The 15186-nt window shown below is 39.1% G+C and overlaps 1 protein-coding gene across 1 annotated transcript; it reads left to right on the top strand.

Moving 5' to 3' along the window:
* The first annotated feature begins 2430 nt into the window (after positions 1-2430).
* Positions 2431-14788, top strand: kcnk5a (potassium channel, subfamily K, member 5a). Its single transcript, XM_010768055.1, has 5 exons — positions 2431-2954; positions 11017-11128; positions 11319-11485; positions 11595-11763; positions 11853-14788. The coding sequence occupies exons 1-5, from the start codon at positions 2769-2771 to the stop codon at positions 12797-12799; spliced, it is 1581 nt and encodes a 526-aa protein (XP_010766357.1). The 5' UTR covers positions 2431-2768; the 3' UTR covers positions 12800-14788.
* The last annotated feature ends 398 nt before the right edge of the window (positions 14789-15186 follow it).

Here is a 15186-nt window from a genome sequence, read left to right as displayed (position 1 = left end):
TTTGATTATTTTAATCTCTATGTACAGTAAGTCAAGTGCTCCAATGGTTGATACTACAAATTGAGGAATGAGTGTTATGTAAGAATTTGGTTATGTCATGACCTTGATTAACATGCTGAGCTGGCTTACAGTTCAAGTCAGTCTAACCACAAGCTTAGTCAGCTGATTTAGAAATGCATGCTTTTCCAAAACTCTATAAGGGCATTTTATCTGTTTATGGTTCACTGAATAATGGTGTTAAAAAAAAGCATCTGTAAAATATTCAAAGCCAATTTTCTTTTTTTGAGAAAAAAACACTTATGTCCTACCCATCCTAGATTTGTATTGCTGACATTCAAAATGTGTGATTTTAGTCTAATCTAAATATTTGAATGAGGAAAGACCTTAATTGTAAGCATGTTAATGTATGCTCTGACTTATAACAAATTAAATGTCTTGGTTTTCTTTGACATGATGAATGTGTTTATTTGTTATCCAACATGGTCTGCACTACTCTTCCAAATGTTTTAACACCTTTCATTCCATTGATTTGTTAAACTTGCACTATCTGCACAGATCTGTACATTCAGTTTAGTATCACTCACACAGCTGTAACATAGCTTGTATACAGTTCCAGATGCATTTTGAACATACACAATGAACAGATTTGCCTTTAATTATGAGTTGTGTAAGTTTTTAGTTAACGTATACTTTCTGAACATAAAATAAAATTACCCACATTGTAAAAAGAAGGCCTTGGGCAGGAAGTACACCAGTGATCATGATGCAATGTTTTGCTGTCTTGCATGCCATAGAATCCCACACAACCGCCAATTTTCAATTTTATACCACAAGTGCATTGAGGTCTTGTGGCAACAACAATTTTGATGGTATAAATCAAAAATGATTTTTGCTTTTTCTGCAAATAAAGTCCCTTTATTGACAGAAAGTATAATTAACAATAATCTCTGTCTGAGGATCTGTGTCTCTACTTGGACACAAATCAATAACTGTGTTCCTTTTTGTCCGGCAGTGGCTCAGCCAGGAGGGGCTTGGACTGTGAGCCGTAGGGCCACCGGTTCAAGTCCCCGACCAGACCTAAATATGGAGTGTGGGCTGCTACTTGGAGAGGTACAAGTCCACCTCCTGCCCTGCCGTGGTGCCCTTGAGCAAGGCACTGTACAATAGCTGCCCACTGTTCCTAGTAGACTCCTGGTAATAGGATGGGTTAAATGCAGAAGCCAAATGTCACTGTGTGTGCTGTGTGCTCTGCATGTGTGACCAGTAAAGAGGGTTTCATCCCTCCGATTGTCGATTCTCTTAGTTTGACCTTTGCTCCTCAGGGCATCAACAGAGAAAACAGAACCCATCACTAGGGCAAACAATTGAGCAGTTCAATTCTGGACATTGACAAGGTTTTCCTTTTGGTTCTCTTCCTTTTACAACCAACCACAATATTTGAACGCCGCCTCTTTATTTGTATCTTTGCTGTATACTGATGAACATTATCTCACCAAACAACCCTCAAGAGATGTTGAGGCTACACCTGCTTCTTAAAATATCCAAATAGTTCCGATATGTGTGGAAAAGAGACCACAGTGATATTTACATAACTGTCTTTTACTGTCTGTGATGGCACTCTCTGATATCATGTGATTAATGTGCAACCCCTAAGCAAATAAGGACTCTCAATGACTCACCATGGCTGAAGTTAATATGAAATGTAATGTTTTGCAGGGGGAGCAAATCCAGTGGCAATGATTAAGTAAATGTTTGCCCATTTTCTTTCCAGTTGGTAACATAAAAGTCAAGTTTTAGGCTGAAAGAAAACAATCATCTGCAGTTTGTGCCACAAAATCCTGTTATCTGCACTCTAAATTGAAAATTGAAAGTGTTCATTCTGCTTACAAAATAGATTGTAAAGATTAATCAACGATAGCTTGTTGTTTTAGTAGTGCAAGTTTTAAAACTGCACAATATAGGCTATATCAAGAAAAATACAATATAAAAAGAGATACAAACTGTATGCAGAGGCAGTTTCCAATAAGAGTGTCTTATGACTACATTTCTGGAAAATCTTTATTAAAGTGGAAAATAAAATGTGTTGTACACTTCAGAAACTTAAAACATGTCAACTTTTATTTCGAAACATATCAACTTTTCGAATAATCTTATATAACTTGAGTTGAGTAGTATATTATTAAAAAGACTAAAAATAAAATTAAAACTCAACTGTCTTATATTTGATGTGCATTTCTAAAAAATACATTTGCAAAAAAAACAAAAATAATTTTGTAGAATATATTCAACTTGTTTTTAAACGGTTTTTTTTAGATACTTTCCGAAGTTTCGCGCTACTTTCAACCTCATAATAACTGCGGCTGTACACCTGCAACCACAAGTAAACGAAACAAACTGCAGAGCAGCTGCCCCCCCTACTTACTGGTTTTCTGGGCGGATCTTCGCTGCTCCTCTCCACAACTCCCAGTTCACTTCTTCAGAAGGCACTACTTCTCCGGCTGCGCACGTGGAGACAATACAGCTGCAGCTGCGGTTCCATAGCACGCGCTTTATGAACACTTTCATCCTGTTATGTCTCGAGCCCAATGCTGTCAGGAGCGGCACCTCTCATGTTTCTTTCACAGCCCTCGCGCGGACGGAGAAACATTTTGTGAAGCGAAAGACTTGCCAAGAATGAGTCCCGCATAACTCCGGGTATTGTTGTTATCTACCCCCTCCTTTCTCTTTTTTCCCCCCCTGTCCCGCGTTCTCCAAGTTGAGTCATAAGTATGGTAGATAAAGGCCCCTTGTTGACTTCTGCCATTATTTTTTACCTGTCCATTGGGGCAGCAATTTTTCAAGTCTTGGAGGAGCCCAATTGGGTGCGAGCTGCAAAGGAGTATAGTAAGCAGAAGGACACAATACTTAAGAAGCATCCCTGTCTGACGCAAGATGATTTGGACCACATATTAGAGGTATGGTCATCTTCTTTAACTGTTGTTTATTTGAATTGAATTTCTTTAACACCTCATGATGTGAACCACTTTCACTGCTACTGGCACTTCTAAGAAAATCACATAAATGATGTTAAATATGGTATTTCTGTTTTGTTGTCTTTGTAACACATGACTGCTTAATGAGCCTCAGCTGCTCTGTAAACTTTCTCCAAGAACTAACAACATTTCTGAGGAATGAGAAGTTGTCAGTCCATGCTTCCTCTGTGTGAGTCAACACACCCCCAGTGTGTTTACCAACCTGAGGGCCTAACAGCAACAGGTCACATTGGCAATTAACATTAAAGTTCCCTAATAACCCCACATAAATGCTATCTTCTTGGGGACCGCCCTTATGTCCAAGTCTAAATATGATAATTATATTATATAGTAGGCCTATATCAAACTTGCAGTTGTAAACCTGATGCTGTGATTATGATGCCAATCTGTAACCTGCGCCCTAAAGCTACAGGACTTTGTGTTCCATTGCCAACGTCTTGTTATTATCGCAATTCTTTAACCAGCAGTAAAGATGGTGTCATTGACCTCTGTAGTTTTACTGTCAGCACTCAATGGACACAAATGATTAAACACACGTGCTTGCAGGTGTTTGCCCCATGACATCCAGGAAGTTATTTTGATATCTTTGATTTGTGGAGGCTTTGTGACCTGTATTCTTTCTGTTGGACTGTGACAACATCTTAACGTGTCAGGGGAAATTCCTTCAGCATGAAAGAAGAGCGCACACAGATACTTTGCACTAGTGTAAACAGCAACGTATATGCAGCACACCATATCAGGGGGATCCTTTTTCTGCAGTAGCATCTCTGACAGTGGTTTATTTGTATGCTGTTTTTCCACTTTTTCCACTTGCAACTATGACCAGGAACATGTCTCAACCTGTGCCCCTTTTTGGGCCCACATCAGTATTAGGGAGATTTATTATCCCACCATCCCCCCCTTCTGCTTCCTCCTGCTTCTCCTTTTTGTGTTTGGGGGGGACTGAAAGGGATATGCCCATAAGCCTCCCCCTCCTCCCCATTCGTGGCATCTCTCTAACAGCCAAATCCCCCCATCTGCTTCCTAATGTGGAATATTATGGTCGAGAGGTCTTTGACTTTTTGTCTTTGGAAGTTGTTCCTGTAAAGCAGCCGAAAGAGCTGTTATTTGGTTGAACTGTTAGCAGGCGCTCTACTGAAACCAGTAAAAGAGGAAGTACTCTGAATTTGAATTAGGTGCATGAAGTAATACCACAGTGTTCAAATAGTATGTAACAAGTGTTAGCATCCACAAAAAACACGAAGACTAGAAGTACAACTACTCATCTTGCACAATAGGCAATTCTAGATAAAGAATTGTGTGACAAAATGATTGATGCTCTTTGGTATCCACATATTGTGTGTTGTTTTTTTAATTGAATTGATTTTCTCTCCCTCTCTCTCTATATACATTTATCCAAAATACGTTTAAAACATATCTGAATATATCTCCTTGCTTACAGTATTGCAACATATAATCACAATATATTAAACGCTGTATCTTGATTTCTATCAAATCCCAAATTCTTGCCAAAACATTGCCTATTATTAAATTATAATTATGAATGCATTATGGCTATTCATCGCTTTATTAGCGAAAGGTTTGGGAGGAGCTTTTTTGTACTACTATTTACTCATGATTAGCAAATTGGAACAAAGTATCAATAAAGTTTTATCTTCACCTATAATAAAACAAGATGATTTGCTAATTATATTTGGTATTATTTTTGCTGAAACTAAATGTTAAAACTTAATTTGTCAGATACTGGAGTAAAAAGTTGTGTCTCTTGAGATGTAGTGGTTTTAAAGTATAAAGTAGCATGGAATGGAAATACTCGGGTACAGTTACCTCAAATTGTACTTAAGTACTTGAGTAAATGTACTTCAAGGCACTTTAAAAAGATAGTATCAAATCCTGTTTGACTTCTCCACTCTTAGCATAGTTAAACATTGTAATGATTCCAGAGGTGTAGTTTACCAGTACTTTTCCTTAACAGGGTTAGCCAAGACACCTGCTGCAAAGGCTTTAGAACCCCCACATGAAAGCGTATACACAACCACTTTATCGCCCTTTAGCTGCCTTTATAAACCCCAGTTGTGTTAGCACCAGAGATTCTATAATGTTTCCATTGTGGAAACTTTGCGCCTCTTGTTAACAATTCAAATATAAAGCAGGCTTAACAAGAGAAGGCGACACTCTAGTAAAAGTTTGTCGTCTCTGTTTTATTAACAAGGAGTTTACTATTAACTATAGGATCCTTGAAGTGGTCACAGTTCACAGAATGGATTTTATGGTCCATCAATGTTGGCTCTCAAGAAGTGGTTATAAAAGTTCCGAAAGGGGGCGGGGGGGTGAGGGGGTTGCACATTATATCTACAGCAAATAAGGTTTAACAGAGTGTGCAGCTGGTAGCTAAAGTGTCTGTGTTTCAGTTTGCAGAAGCCCTGTAGGCAGAAGCAGAATGCATTATGAAATCTAAACCAACACTTGAATGCATGTATGTACCGGTATATGTCATTCATCAAAGTGTTTCCCATAGCTTTTGATGTATGTTGAGCTATTGTGCTACTTTCCTCAGTTGTGGTGTTTAGTGTGAACAGCACACATGCAAGTGTTGCAAATGAACACAAAAACATATAATGCGTCAACTTTTTTGCCAATTGATTCAAACTTTGCACAGTTCACATTTTCAATGAATAATGTCTGCTCCTATTGAGTGATGTGCAGGCTCTGCAAAATGCCCCAAACAATTAGCAACAATACATGTATTATTATAGCGGCCAATTTTAAAAGTTGCGTGATCGTTTTTAAAGAAAAAGACAAGGAATTATAAATGTAGTATTGTAACCAATTACGAGTATGTGAATGCTAATGTAATGCTTAAAATGTTCTGACGTCAAGTTATAGATATGATTGTTCCATCTCTGAAATATTTAAGAAAACATGCCATTCACAAACTATCAAAGCCGACAGTGATGCCCTCGGTCAGTTTCCCCATAAATAGATATTCAATTGACGTCTGTTATGTGACTAAGACAACTAACACTCCTCACATTTGTCCGGCGGGGACCAGTGCATGTTTTGGACTGAAAAATGACTGAAAAACAATTAAAGGATTTATCAAATTAGTTTTCATATACATTTTCTCTGGATCGATTAACTAATTGTTGCACGATTAAACAAAAAGCAAACTTCATTTAAAAGGAAAATAAAAACACAATAAAAGCAATGTGTCTAGATTCTTCTATGCTATACCATTTTGAAATCATACAGACCATTGGATATGCAAGACATTTCAATGTAGTCTTGAGAAGATTAGGGTCAATATTTAGCTGTAATGAGTCAAAAATTGAAACATTTTCTCAGCGCAGCTTTGGTTTGCACTTGTTACCTGTTTAAATTATCCGAGGAGCATCCCTTTATTTGATTTAACTTTTCGCGTGAGAGTCCCGTCACACATGACTTAAAGACCATGTGTGGCCAAATGAGAAGTGTGAAACCAGTGCTCTCCACACACTGCTGTCACATGCAAACATGGCCAGTCGTCAGAATGAAACAGCACAATGAAGTAGCGCTCTGTGTTCAGGGGTAGCTGACTCTGTCATGTGCCTAGGGGGCTTTCTAGAGGCTGCTGGCTGGAAATAGACAAGTCTTTCCTCCCTTTTTTAAAAAGCATTGAACTGAAGTCATGGAAGGTGTCAATGTCTTCAAATGTAATACATTGACAAGAGAGGGGTGTCTTTATGGCCTTGAAGAAGGTCTGATTTGATTAACTCGACACCCAAAGGGCATATTAATTTCCTCTAGGCTGTTGCAGAGGTTTACAAAGATGCACAATAAACCAAATCAAAATGCCATCTGTTGTGTTAATGAACTAAGTTTAGTCACGCAGTATTAACAGCCCAGTGTAAAGCAGCCACTCACAAATAGGTTCATGGTGTGATATGCTCTGCTTGACAGATGTAAGAGTTCTTTCACTGTCTAGGAATTTAATAGCCTCTTCCCTTTTTTTATGTCTACAAAATAATATAGCATCCCTTTCTCAACTTTTCCAAAGTAGTTTTGCCACACACTCCCGCTGTGGCCGATCTTTGGTTCACGCGGTGAAGTCTCAGCATTGTTTCTCGCACAACATTGTTTGCAACTCGTCTGTATCAGAAATCAATACACAGTGATATGCGGGAGCTTGAGTGACTTCATTGTTTGTCAGTCAGATCAATCCTCCTGACCACAGCAGCTGTTGCCGTCTTGTGCTCGCGAGCTGCTATAGTGGAAAAATACCTCCGAGCTGGAATGGTATGCTGGGACAACAGCTGTCTTGATAACAGTTGGAGTTCGTCAATGTGTTTTTTTTTTTTACTGTTTCTTTGCTTATCAGTGTGGCAGATGCCGGCAGTTTGGCAATATTTTCACATCCAGAAAAGTAAAGGAATCCTTTTAGAGGCTGTTTAATGGCACCACATTGTTTTGATCAATATTCATTTAAGAATAGTGCATTTCATAACAAGCTTTTTTCACAACTTTATGAAATCCTTTAAACATGGATGTAAGGCTTAAAAAAAGTGGGGGAAAAAGGTCAGATCTTGCAGAAATGTAAAGGACGGTTCCTGCTTCTTCACTGCACTCTATCGCTCTGCTGTTTACTGCCAATTGCAGCACATAAGCCAACAATTGTGTGTATTGGAAAGCACTGTTGAGAGAAGGTTTTCTGCATGAAAAAGGACTGAAACAATTCATCGATTAACCAAAAGTGTATTTTACTGTCAAACCCCTAATCGAGTCAGTTCCTATCATGTTGTAAAAGTGTAAAAAACCACTGTAACGTTAATCATTACTGCACCAGGGCAGTATTTTGTGCCTCTGATTTGAACATTTTAAGATATCTACCCTCCTGACTTCTTAGACTGTAATGGGGTGTGCCTCTTGGCCAAAAAAGTCCCATTTTGTGTTACCTAGCACTATCACATTTGCAGAAGACCCAGTTATTTTCTGATATCCAGTTTTATAGTGGGTAGGCAAGTAGAGAAGCCAGTTTAACCATCACCCTCTGAACTGCTTTTCTGACACAAAGTCTCTTTTATCTTTCTCCCCCCGCGCTTTCGCCTTTTTGACTTGTTCTCAGGGTTATTTGTGACCCGAGTCACCATACCACTAGCTGACCCTTTAACCTTTTACGAACCTTTTGCATCGCAAAGCCTGTTTAGTTAGCTTTGGGCATCTTTGTGCTTAAGTACTCCTTCCTAGCCTTTGTGCTTCACATAGAAAAAAAAAGGCAGCAAGACATGATGTTTAAAGATTTGCAATAAAAGTTAACATTGTAATCCTTTAAAGTAGGCCTTTTAAAGGTTATGTTCCTTGTCCTCTATGTGAGTGACATTCATTGAGGGCACAATGCTTACTCCCGTGATTTATCCTGCACTCTGTCCTCGTTGTATTCATGTGATTCAGCATTTTGTACGTTTCAAACTTCAGCACTTTTTATCTGGCAGGCAGACTGTGAACATGTGCAAATCATCCTCATTGGGGTAGTATAAGGTGTCGAGCAAATACACACACACACACACACACACACACACACACACACACACACACAGACCACAAATATAACATTTGTCACTCTTCTATGATTTGACGGAACAAACAAACAAACCTCAAACTGTTACAGAGTGGGGTTTTAGCATTTATATTTGCAGCAGAGGAATGTAGGAATGGTTATGTGGTCTGTCATTTGAATTTTGAATCTATTTTCATGTTATAATCATCACTTTCCATTGGTATAAGCCACAGTGCTGGAAGGTTACAGTCAGTACATCTGAAGCAATTTTTGTCTGTGGGCATATTGGAGAAGTCAACACGCATGTTTGTCAAGTTAACCTTCTTTTGGTTTGATACACTACTGTAGAGCTGCAAAGAATAATCTATTGGCTGTCAGCTATATCATTTATCGGCAGTCTTTTAAGTCTTTTTAAACGTGAACATTTACTGGAGTTTGTGGACAAAAACAAGTCTTTCGAGAAGGTCATCTTGGTTTTTGGGAAACGGTGATTGACATTTCCCCCATAATTACATTTTATAAACCATTCAATCAAGAAGGAATTGCCCAATTAATAGACAGTAAAACATACTTTTCGTTGGCACCTCACACTGCTGTGAAGCCTCTTCATTGACTAATTGGGGGAAAAAAGTGTTTTATTTTTATTTGTTTTTTAATAAAATATCTTTCCTTTTTGTTTATTAGACATAGTGAATTCTAAACAGTTGGAGGGTATATACAAGAGAGCCCAATTTGTTTAGTTATTCTTTAACCCTCCTATTGTCTTCGTTCCCCCCCCCTTACTTTGGTGTTCGCGGTCAAATTTGACCGGTCCTGTTTTAACTGCTATTACATTAACACAAAAACCATTAATCATCACCAAATTTCATTTAACACCCTTTGAAACTTTAAATATTGTATCAGACCACTGGTATACATGAAAAACTGCAGTAAATATACAAAGAATAGACACTGAACATGTATTGTGTGATCCATGTGGGGGAATGGGCACATAAGTGCGGGAAATGGCGGGAAATGTGTCAAATTATTCTGCGTGTGTGTGTGTGTGTGTGTGTGTGTGTGTGTGTGTGTGTGTGTGTGTGTGTGTGTGTGTGTGTGTGTGTGTGTGTGTGTGTGTGTGTGTGTGTGTTTTATCCAAATGCAATGAAAGTGGTGGTCAGCAATGTTATATGTTCAAATGTCTACTGTGAAGGATATCATAAAGCCTTAATGCAATCGAATGTAAAACAAAAAAGTTATGATTGGTGAAAGTAGTAAATCGGTCAGATTTGACCCGAAGACAACAGGAGGGTTAAACAGTTATCTCTAGCCATCTGTAGTGTTAACTGGTTCATAAGGGATGGGAAGTTGTTCAGAGCTTACATCAAATATGATTCTAGCCTGAACAGGGCTAATTACAAGGTTACCCATGCATATAAATGTAACCAGTCATTACACACTGTACTCAGAAGGACTGTTAAAGTGAAAGTGCGTAAGCAGGACCGTTGTCCACTCTTGTGAGGTTTTTCCTTTTTTAATTTCTAGTCATGGTTCGAACACAAACTTGGTCATCATTGCTGTCATGCTGAAGCCAAACGGAGGTACTGTGTTGTTTCAGCAGACAAAAGACTGGCCTCCCCTGGTGCTGGTAATTACAGAGCAGGACTGTCACAGACCTGTTATTATTAAAGAAGCAACCATCTTCCAGTACTTAAAGGCTTATATGAATTTTGTCAACCCCTGCACATTTCCCCCCGTCAAGCACATTTGGAGAAAGAATAACTTTGGTGCGGGGGGCAAAGCATTGTCTCAACAAAGATGGCCAGGCGTTGCAAATACCCAACAAGGAATTCAGTTTCTGTTGTGGCTTTTCCATCACACATATGGTTGGAAATGATTGATTACGCATTTTCATTCTCTTTTAAATGTCAACGCTGAACTTTCAAGAGGGATCTGATAGCCCATGCTCTAAATGGTTAGAAACAAATATTGCCTGTGGACAAGGCACAAATGATACCCTTTTCCTGAATAATTTCTTGGATATATTCATTTTTACTTTGGATCTTGATACAGGAAAAACAAACATTAATGCAACCGCTGAAGAATCACCTAGTTAGCTTGTATCATGTATCATCATGGGATTATGAAATGGATGCTTATGCCTTCCTGTTTCTCTAACAATGTAAGCAGTGGTCGGAAATGTAGAACCCTCAAGGCAACGTTGGTTCTCCAGAGTGCATGAGCGTTGTTTCAGCTCATCAGTAACACTGGAGATACCATCATGATATCACAGGAAGGATGCTGTGGAAGAAATGGAGCTTACGCACAACAAACTTCCTGTTTTCCTCAATCTTATCCACATGTGCCCTTCAATAACTGCCAATTGATAGCATCCATTTGTTCAGCGTCAATGTATTTCTCTTAAAGTCGAATTCAAGCTAATAATCAGTTGTGTTTTTTCGTTATTCTCAGGCGGTCTCAGATGCTGCAGGCCAAGGGGTCACCATCACTGGCAGCAAAACGTTTAACAACTGGAACTGGCCCAATGCTGTCATCTTTGCTGCCACTGTTATCACCACTATCGGTATGTAGTTTCCAGTGACAGATCTAGGTTTGATGGGGGAGGAGAGAACCTTTTTGTTTTGGTTGATAAAGACAACCCATTTTGGGGAAAAGGTTTTTCCTTCTCCTGTAAAGCCATACTAAAGAGATAGAAATAGCTGTACACTGTTGACACATCCTAACCAATTATGTTTCACTTTCAATGTTTTCAGGATATGGAAACATTGCTCCTAAAACGCCATCAGGCAGAGTGTTTTGCATCTTCTACGGGCTGTTTGGGGTGCCTTTATGTCTTACCTGGATAAGTGAGCTGGGAAAGTTCTTCGGTGGCAGAGCCAAGCACCTGGGCCAGTTTCTAACAAAGAAAGGGTTTTCACTGGTAAGTTCATATGAGCTTTTTGTCAACTTCATGGAAACCTAAATGAAGCTCCGTGCGGTATTTCACAAAACCTTCAACTTACCTGAAATATGTTACTTTTATTTTCCAGAGAAAGGCTCAATTTACCTGCACAGCTATATTTCTCCTCTGGGGGGTGCTGGTCCATTTGGTCCTTCCACCTTTTGTATTTATGTGGCAAGAAGGTTGGTCATACATTGAAGGCTTGTACTTCTCCTTCGTCACATTGACCACTATTGGTTTTGGGGACCTTGTAGCAGGTAAGATGGGAATTAAACGTATTAAACCAATCAAAGAAACCAGGCCAAAACATTGGATACAAATGACCTTTGACTATTTTTCCCTGCAGGTGTGGATCCCAATAGGAACTATCCAACTCTGTACCGATACTTTGTGGAAGTCTGGATTTATCTGGGGTTAGCCTGGCTTTCTTTGTTCTTCAACTGGAAAGTACGGATGGTGATTGAGGCCCACAAGGCCCTGAAGAAACGCCGCAGGCTGCGCAAGCTATCTCTCGATGAGCTCCGGCACTACAAAGAGTCTCACAAGGCCTCCCTTCGATTACCTCCCTCTCCCAATGACGTCAACATCTTCAGCTTCCTGTCCAAGAAGCAGGAAGGCTACAATGACCTAATAAAACAGATCGGCACCAAAAAAGATGGCAAAAGCACCGGCAATAGTTCCAACGCGATCAATAAATCCAAAGATATTAATCGGTCCAAGAGTTGCAATGATGCCCCCATATTTAACGGTCACACCATCCTCAGTCTGGACCGTTCACCACGCCAAAAGAGACGATACAGTTTCAGTGACCGCGTCACTGTTGCCTTCTCAAAGTCCAAGAACTACCTCCTGGGCTCGGACAATGGTTTGCTGCTGACAGAGGACCAAGTAGAGGGAGACCTAGAACTCGACCAGTTCGAAATGTATGAGAACCAGCTTGACAAGGACGTGGAGTTGGAGAACAGAGGGGTGGGAGATTGTGGAGCGGGTGGGCGAAGGAATTGGGACTCTAAGGATTACCATCCGCTAACTTTCAAAAACGCAAACATTAGTTTTATAGATGAGGAGAACTTCCTCAGTAATAACTTGGAGGGAGACGACGACGACGACGATGATGATGATGATTCCAAAGCAAAACTATCCATTACTACATGTGATGAAAACATTGAAACGAACTCCAAGGAGGAGCCCACTTCTGAGTCTGAAGGGTCCGTGTTCACTTGTGACGGCTCGGAACAGTCCTATGAGAAACTCGTAGAGGAATATGCAAAGGAAGAAAATACAGAATCCTGAGACAGTCTTGAACTTTGTAAAGTCAACACATGTTCCTGGTCCTCTGTTGTTGACTCGGCAGTCATTGAAGTATATATATTCTAATGTGAATTGTTTAATTGAATGTCCCATTGCACCTTTGGGAGTCTGATAATGAAGGACTCCAAAGATAAGATCACATTTCAAATGAATGTTCTAGATACAACAAAGAAATGAAAATCCAACATCTTGATGAGTATGGACTAATGAGAATTTAAAATCTACTCTATTTATTTCTTTGTATATGGTTTGATCAAATATATGCCACTCGTATTGTAATGTCCAAACCAAGAACTATTTACCATGAATGCTCTATTTTCTACTCATAGGCTAATTAGAAATTATATGTGCAAACTTATTTAATTCCCCATAGTTTCTTCTATTCATAATCACCATATTGGTGTTTTTATAATATTTATTCAAATGAAGGACAGGGTAGCTTTTTATTTTCAATGGCTACGTGGGTTTATATTACTCCCATTGCACAATTCCATCACATGAGGACAGTTCAAAGTCTTTTACATTGCAGACTGTATTTTTGAAACCTGAGCCAAACATCAATCCTTAAAGAAAAAGGGCTTACGGGCCAACTGTCCTTTTTTCCATTGGTATATCACTTGTTTCTTCTGTGAAGTCCTTGATGAGTTGTTGCGTCTGACACTTCTGTTTTGACTGTAAGCAATAGAGTTGTGACTGCACTAGCGGTTGTCAGTGACACCTGGGAGTCTAGAAGCATCCAAGAGAAAAATTGGAAAGGAAAGAAAAAAGCCTCAATGGCAACAATTTGACACAAACTTATTTGACCGTGTGAAAAAAACCGACTTTTAAAATCATCCTCCCATTGTGACATATAGCTAAAAATTGGTTAATTAAACAGTTGTTATTGTTGTTTTGCTGCTGACTGCATTTTGGGCAATCTACCATAGCAGTGCAGTGCGGTGAACTTAACTTTTACAGCTTCAATATTCTCCCTTTTGTTGCCTCTTTAGCACCCTTTCACTTCATTGTATTTGCCATGTAAATATTGTCTGAAAGGCCGTCAGTAGCCACAGCTCTGCTCAGGACGTGGCCTCGCTGCTCATGTTTGCCTTTGGGGGCTTGCACTGGCATGAAAGACTGAAGTACCGCTTAGCACAGCACCCAAGGTTAAATTATAACGGATCAATGCTCTGTTGACGTACGTTTCAGTCAGGAGACAGTCGGCAGTATTGGTGCGCTCTATAACTGTATATTATTTACCCCTTGACTCATGTGAACAAAAACCGTCACCTCAAGGGACCAATGTCCATTGCTTTTCACAGTCCCACTTTTAAAATGTCCCCCACTGCCTATTGCACACGTTAACTTGCGCACAGAAACTTGAAACAGTGTTACAGTGAATGTTGGCAGTGTCAAACAGTGCTACTTTGAATTTAAAACTCCTATTTCAAGCCAGTTGGATAATATACTGTAAATAAAGTCCAATATTTGTATTATTATTATTTTGTGAACCAGAACTCTCCATGTTAACTCCTATCTCTGCCTCACAGATGACTGCTATTAAGTTAAAATGCCTGCAAAGCAGAGGCTATACAGTACATCGGTTGAATGTACTCCTAATGACTCACTGAGAAGATGACTTACTTCACACTGGGGGTCTTTTCTTTCGTGACAGGGCCACCACTTTATCCATGTGAACTTTCTTTTTTCCCCTCCTTTTCCCTGGTTTCCTGAATGTGTCTGTTCAACATTGTTATACAGCCATGGTACTTCTCTGGACTGAAATTCAACTTGTCTCTAGATTATAATACGTACAGGTTAGGCTGGTTTCACCTAAGTCACAAGGCTTTCACTTAAAGGGGCTTCATTGTGTAAAACTCCAGTAGAGTTGTGTTTTTAGCTGTCTTTTTTTATGATTAAATTATTCATGTTTGTATAAGTGTGCATGTGAGTTCTGAACAAATGTGTACATTTCGTGTAAATAAACATTTAATAAAACTTGTGTTTTTGTTATTTTTGTAAAAAGCCACACTATTATAGGCTGGGTACTGTATTCCGCACGGATCATGAAAACAGGTATATAGTGCACAAATGTTCAGGTTTTTGTCTTCTTTATTTTAGTATTTATTTTGTATTTTAGAGTGCAGAGAGGGTCTTATACTCTGGAAATGTGTGGATCAACTGTTTTCAGGGACAAATCGTAAAGGATACAATCTACAAAATTGGTTTTAATGCTTGAGTAGCCCTGATGAAGAGGGTTATTTTATTACTTACAAGAAGCTGATGAAAACAAAAATAATTCTGAAACAAATGTAAAATAATTGTGTGTTATGGTTTTATTATTTCAAGTTATGTATTAGCATATAGCTGGCATGAAATTCAAATTTCTA

The sequence above is a fragment of the Notothenia coriiceps genome, unplaced genomic scaffold, assembly GCF_000735185.1.
Source record: "Notothenia coriiceps isolate Sejong01 unplaced genomic scaffold, NC01 NC01_scaffold00005029, whole genome shotgun sequence".
NCBI lineage: Eukaryota > Metazoa > Chordata > Actinopteri > Perciformes > Nototheniidae > Notothenia > Notothenia coriiceps.
Note: the sequence above shows the minus strand (reverse complement) of the source record. Positions and strands in the feature narration are given on the sequence as shown.

What these genes read in the sequence shown, in the direction of transcription:
- kcnk5a (XM_010768055.1), top strand. Translation starts at nt 2,769, where the DNA reads ATGGTAGATAAAGGCCCCTTGTTGACTTCTGCCATTATTTTTTACCTG. An exon ending in CACTGTTATCACCACTATCG is followed by an intron (nt 11,129 to 11,318) that starts GTATGTAGTTTC and finishes CAATGTTTTCAG; the next exon opens with GATATGGAAACATTGCTCCT. An exon ending in CAAAGAAAGGGTTTTCACTG is followed by an intron (nt 11,486 to 11,594) that starts GTAAGTTCATAT and finishes TTTATTTTCCAG; the next exon opens with AGAAAGGCTCAATTTACCTG.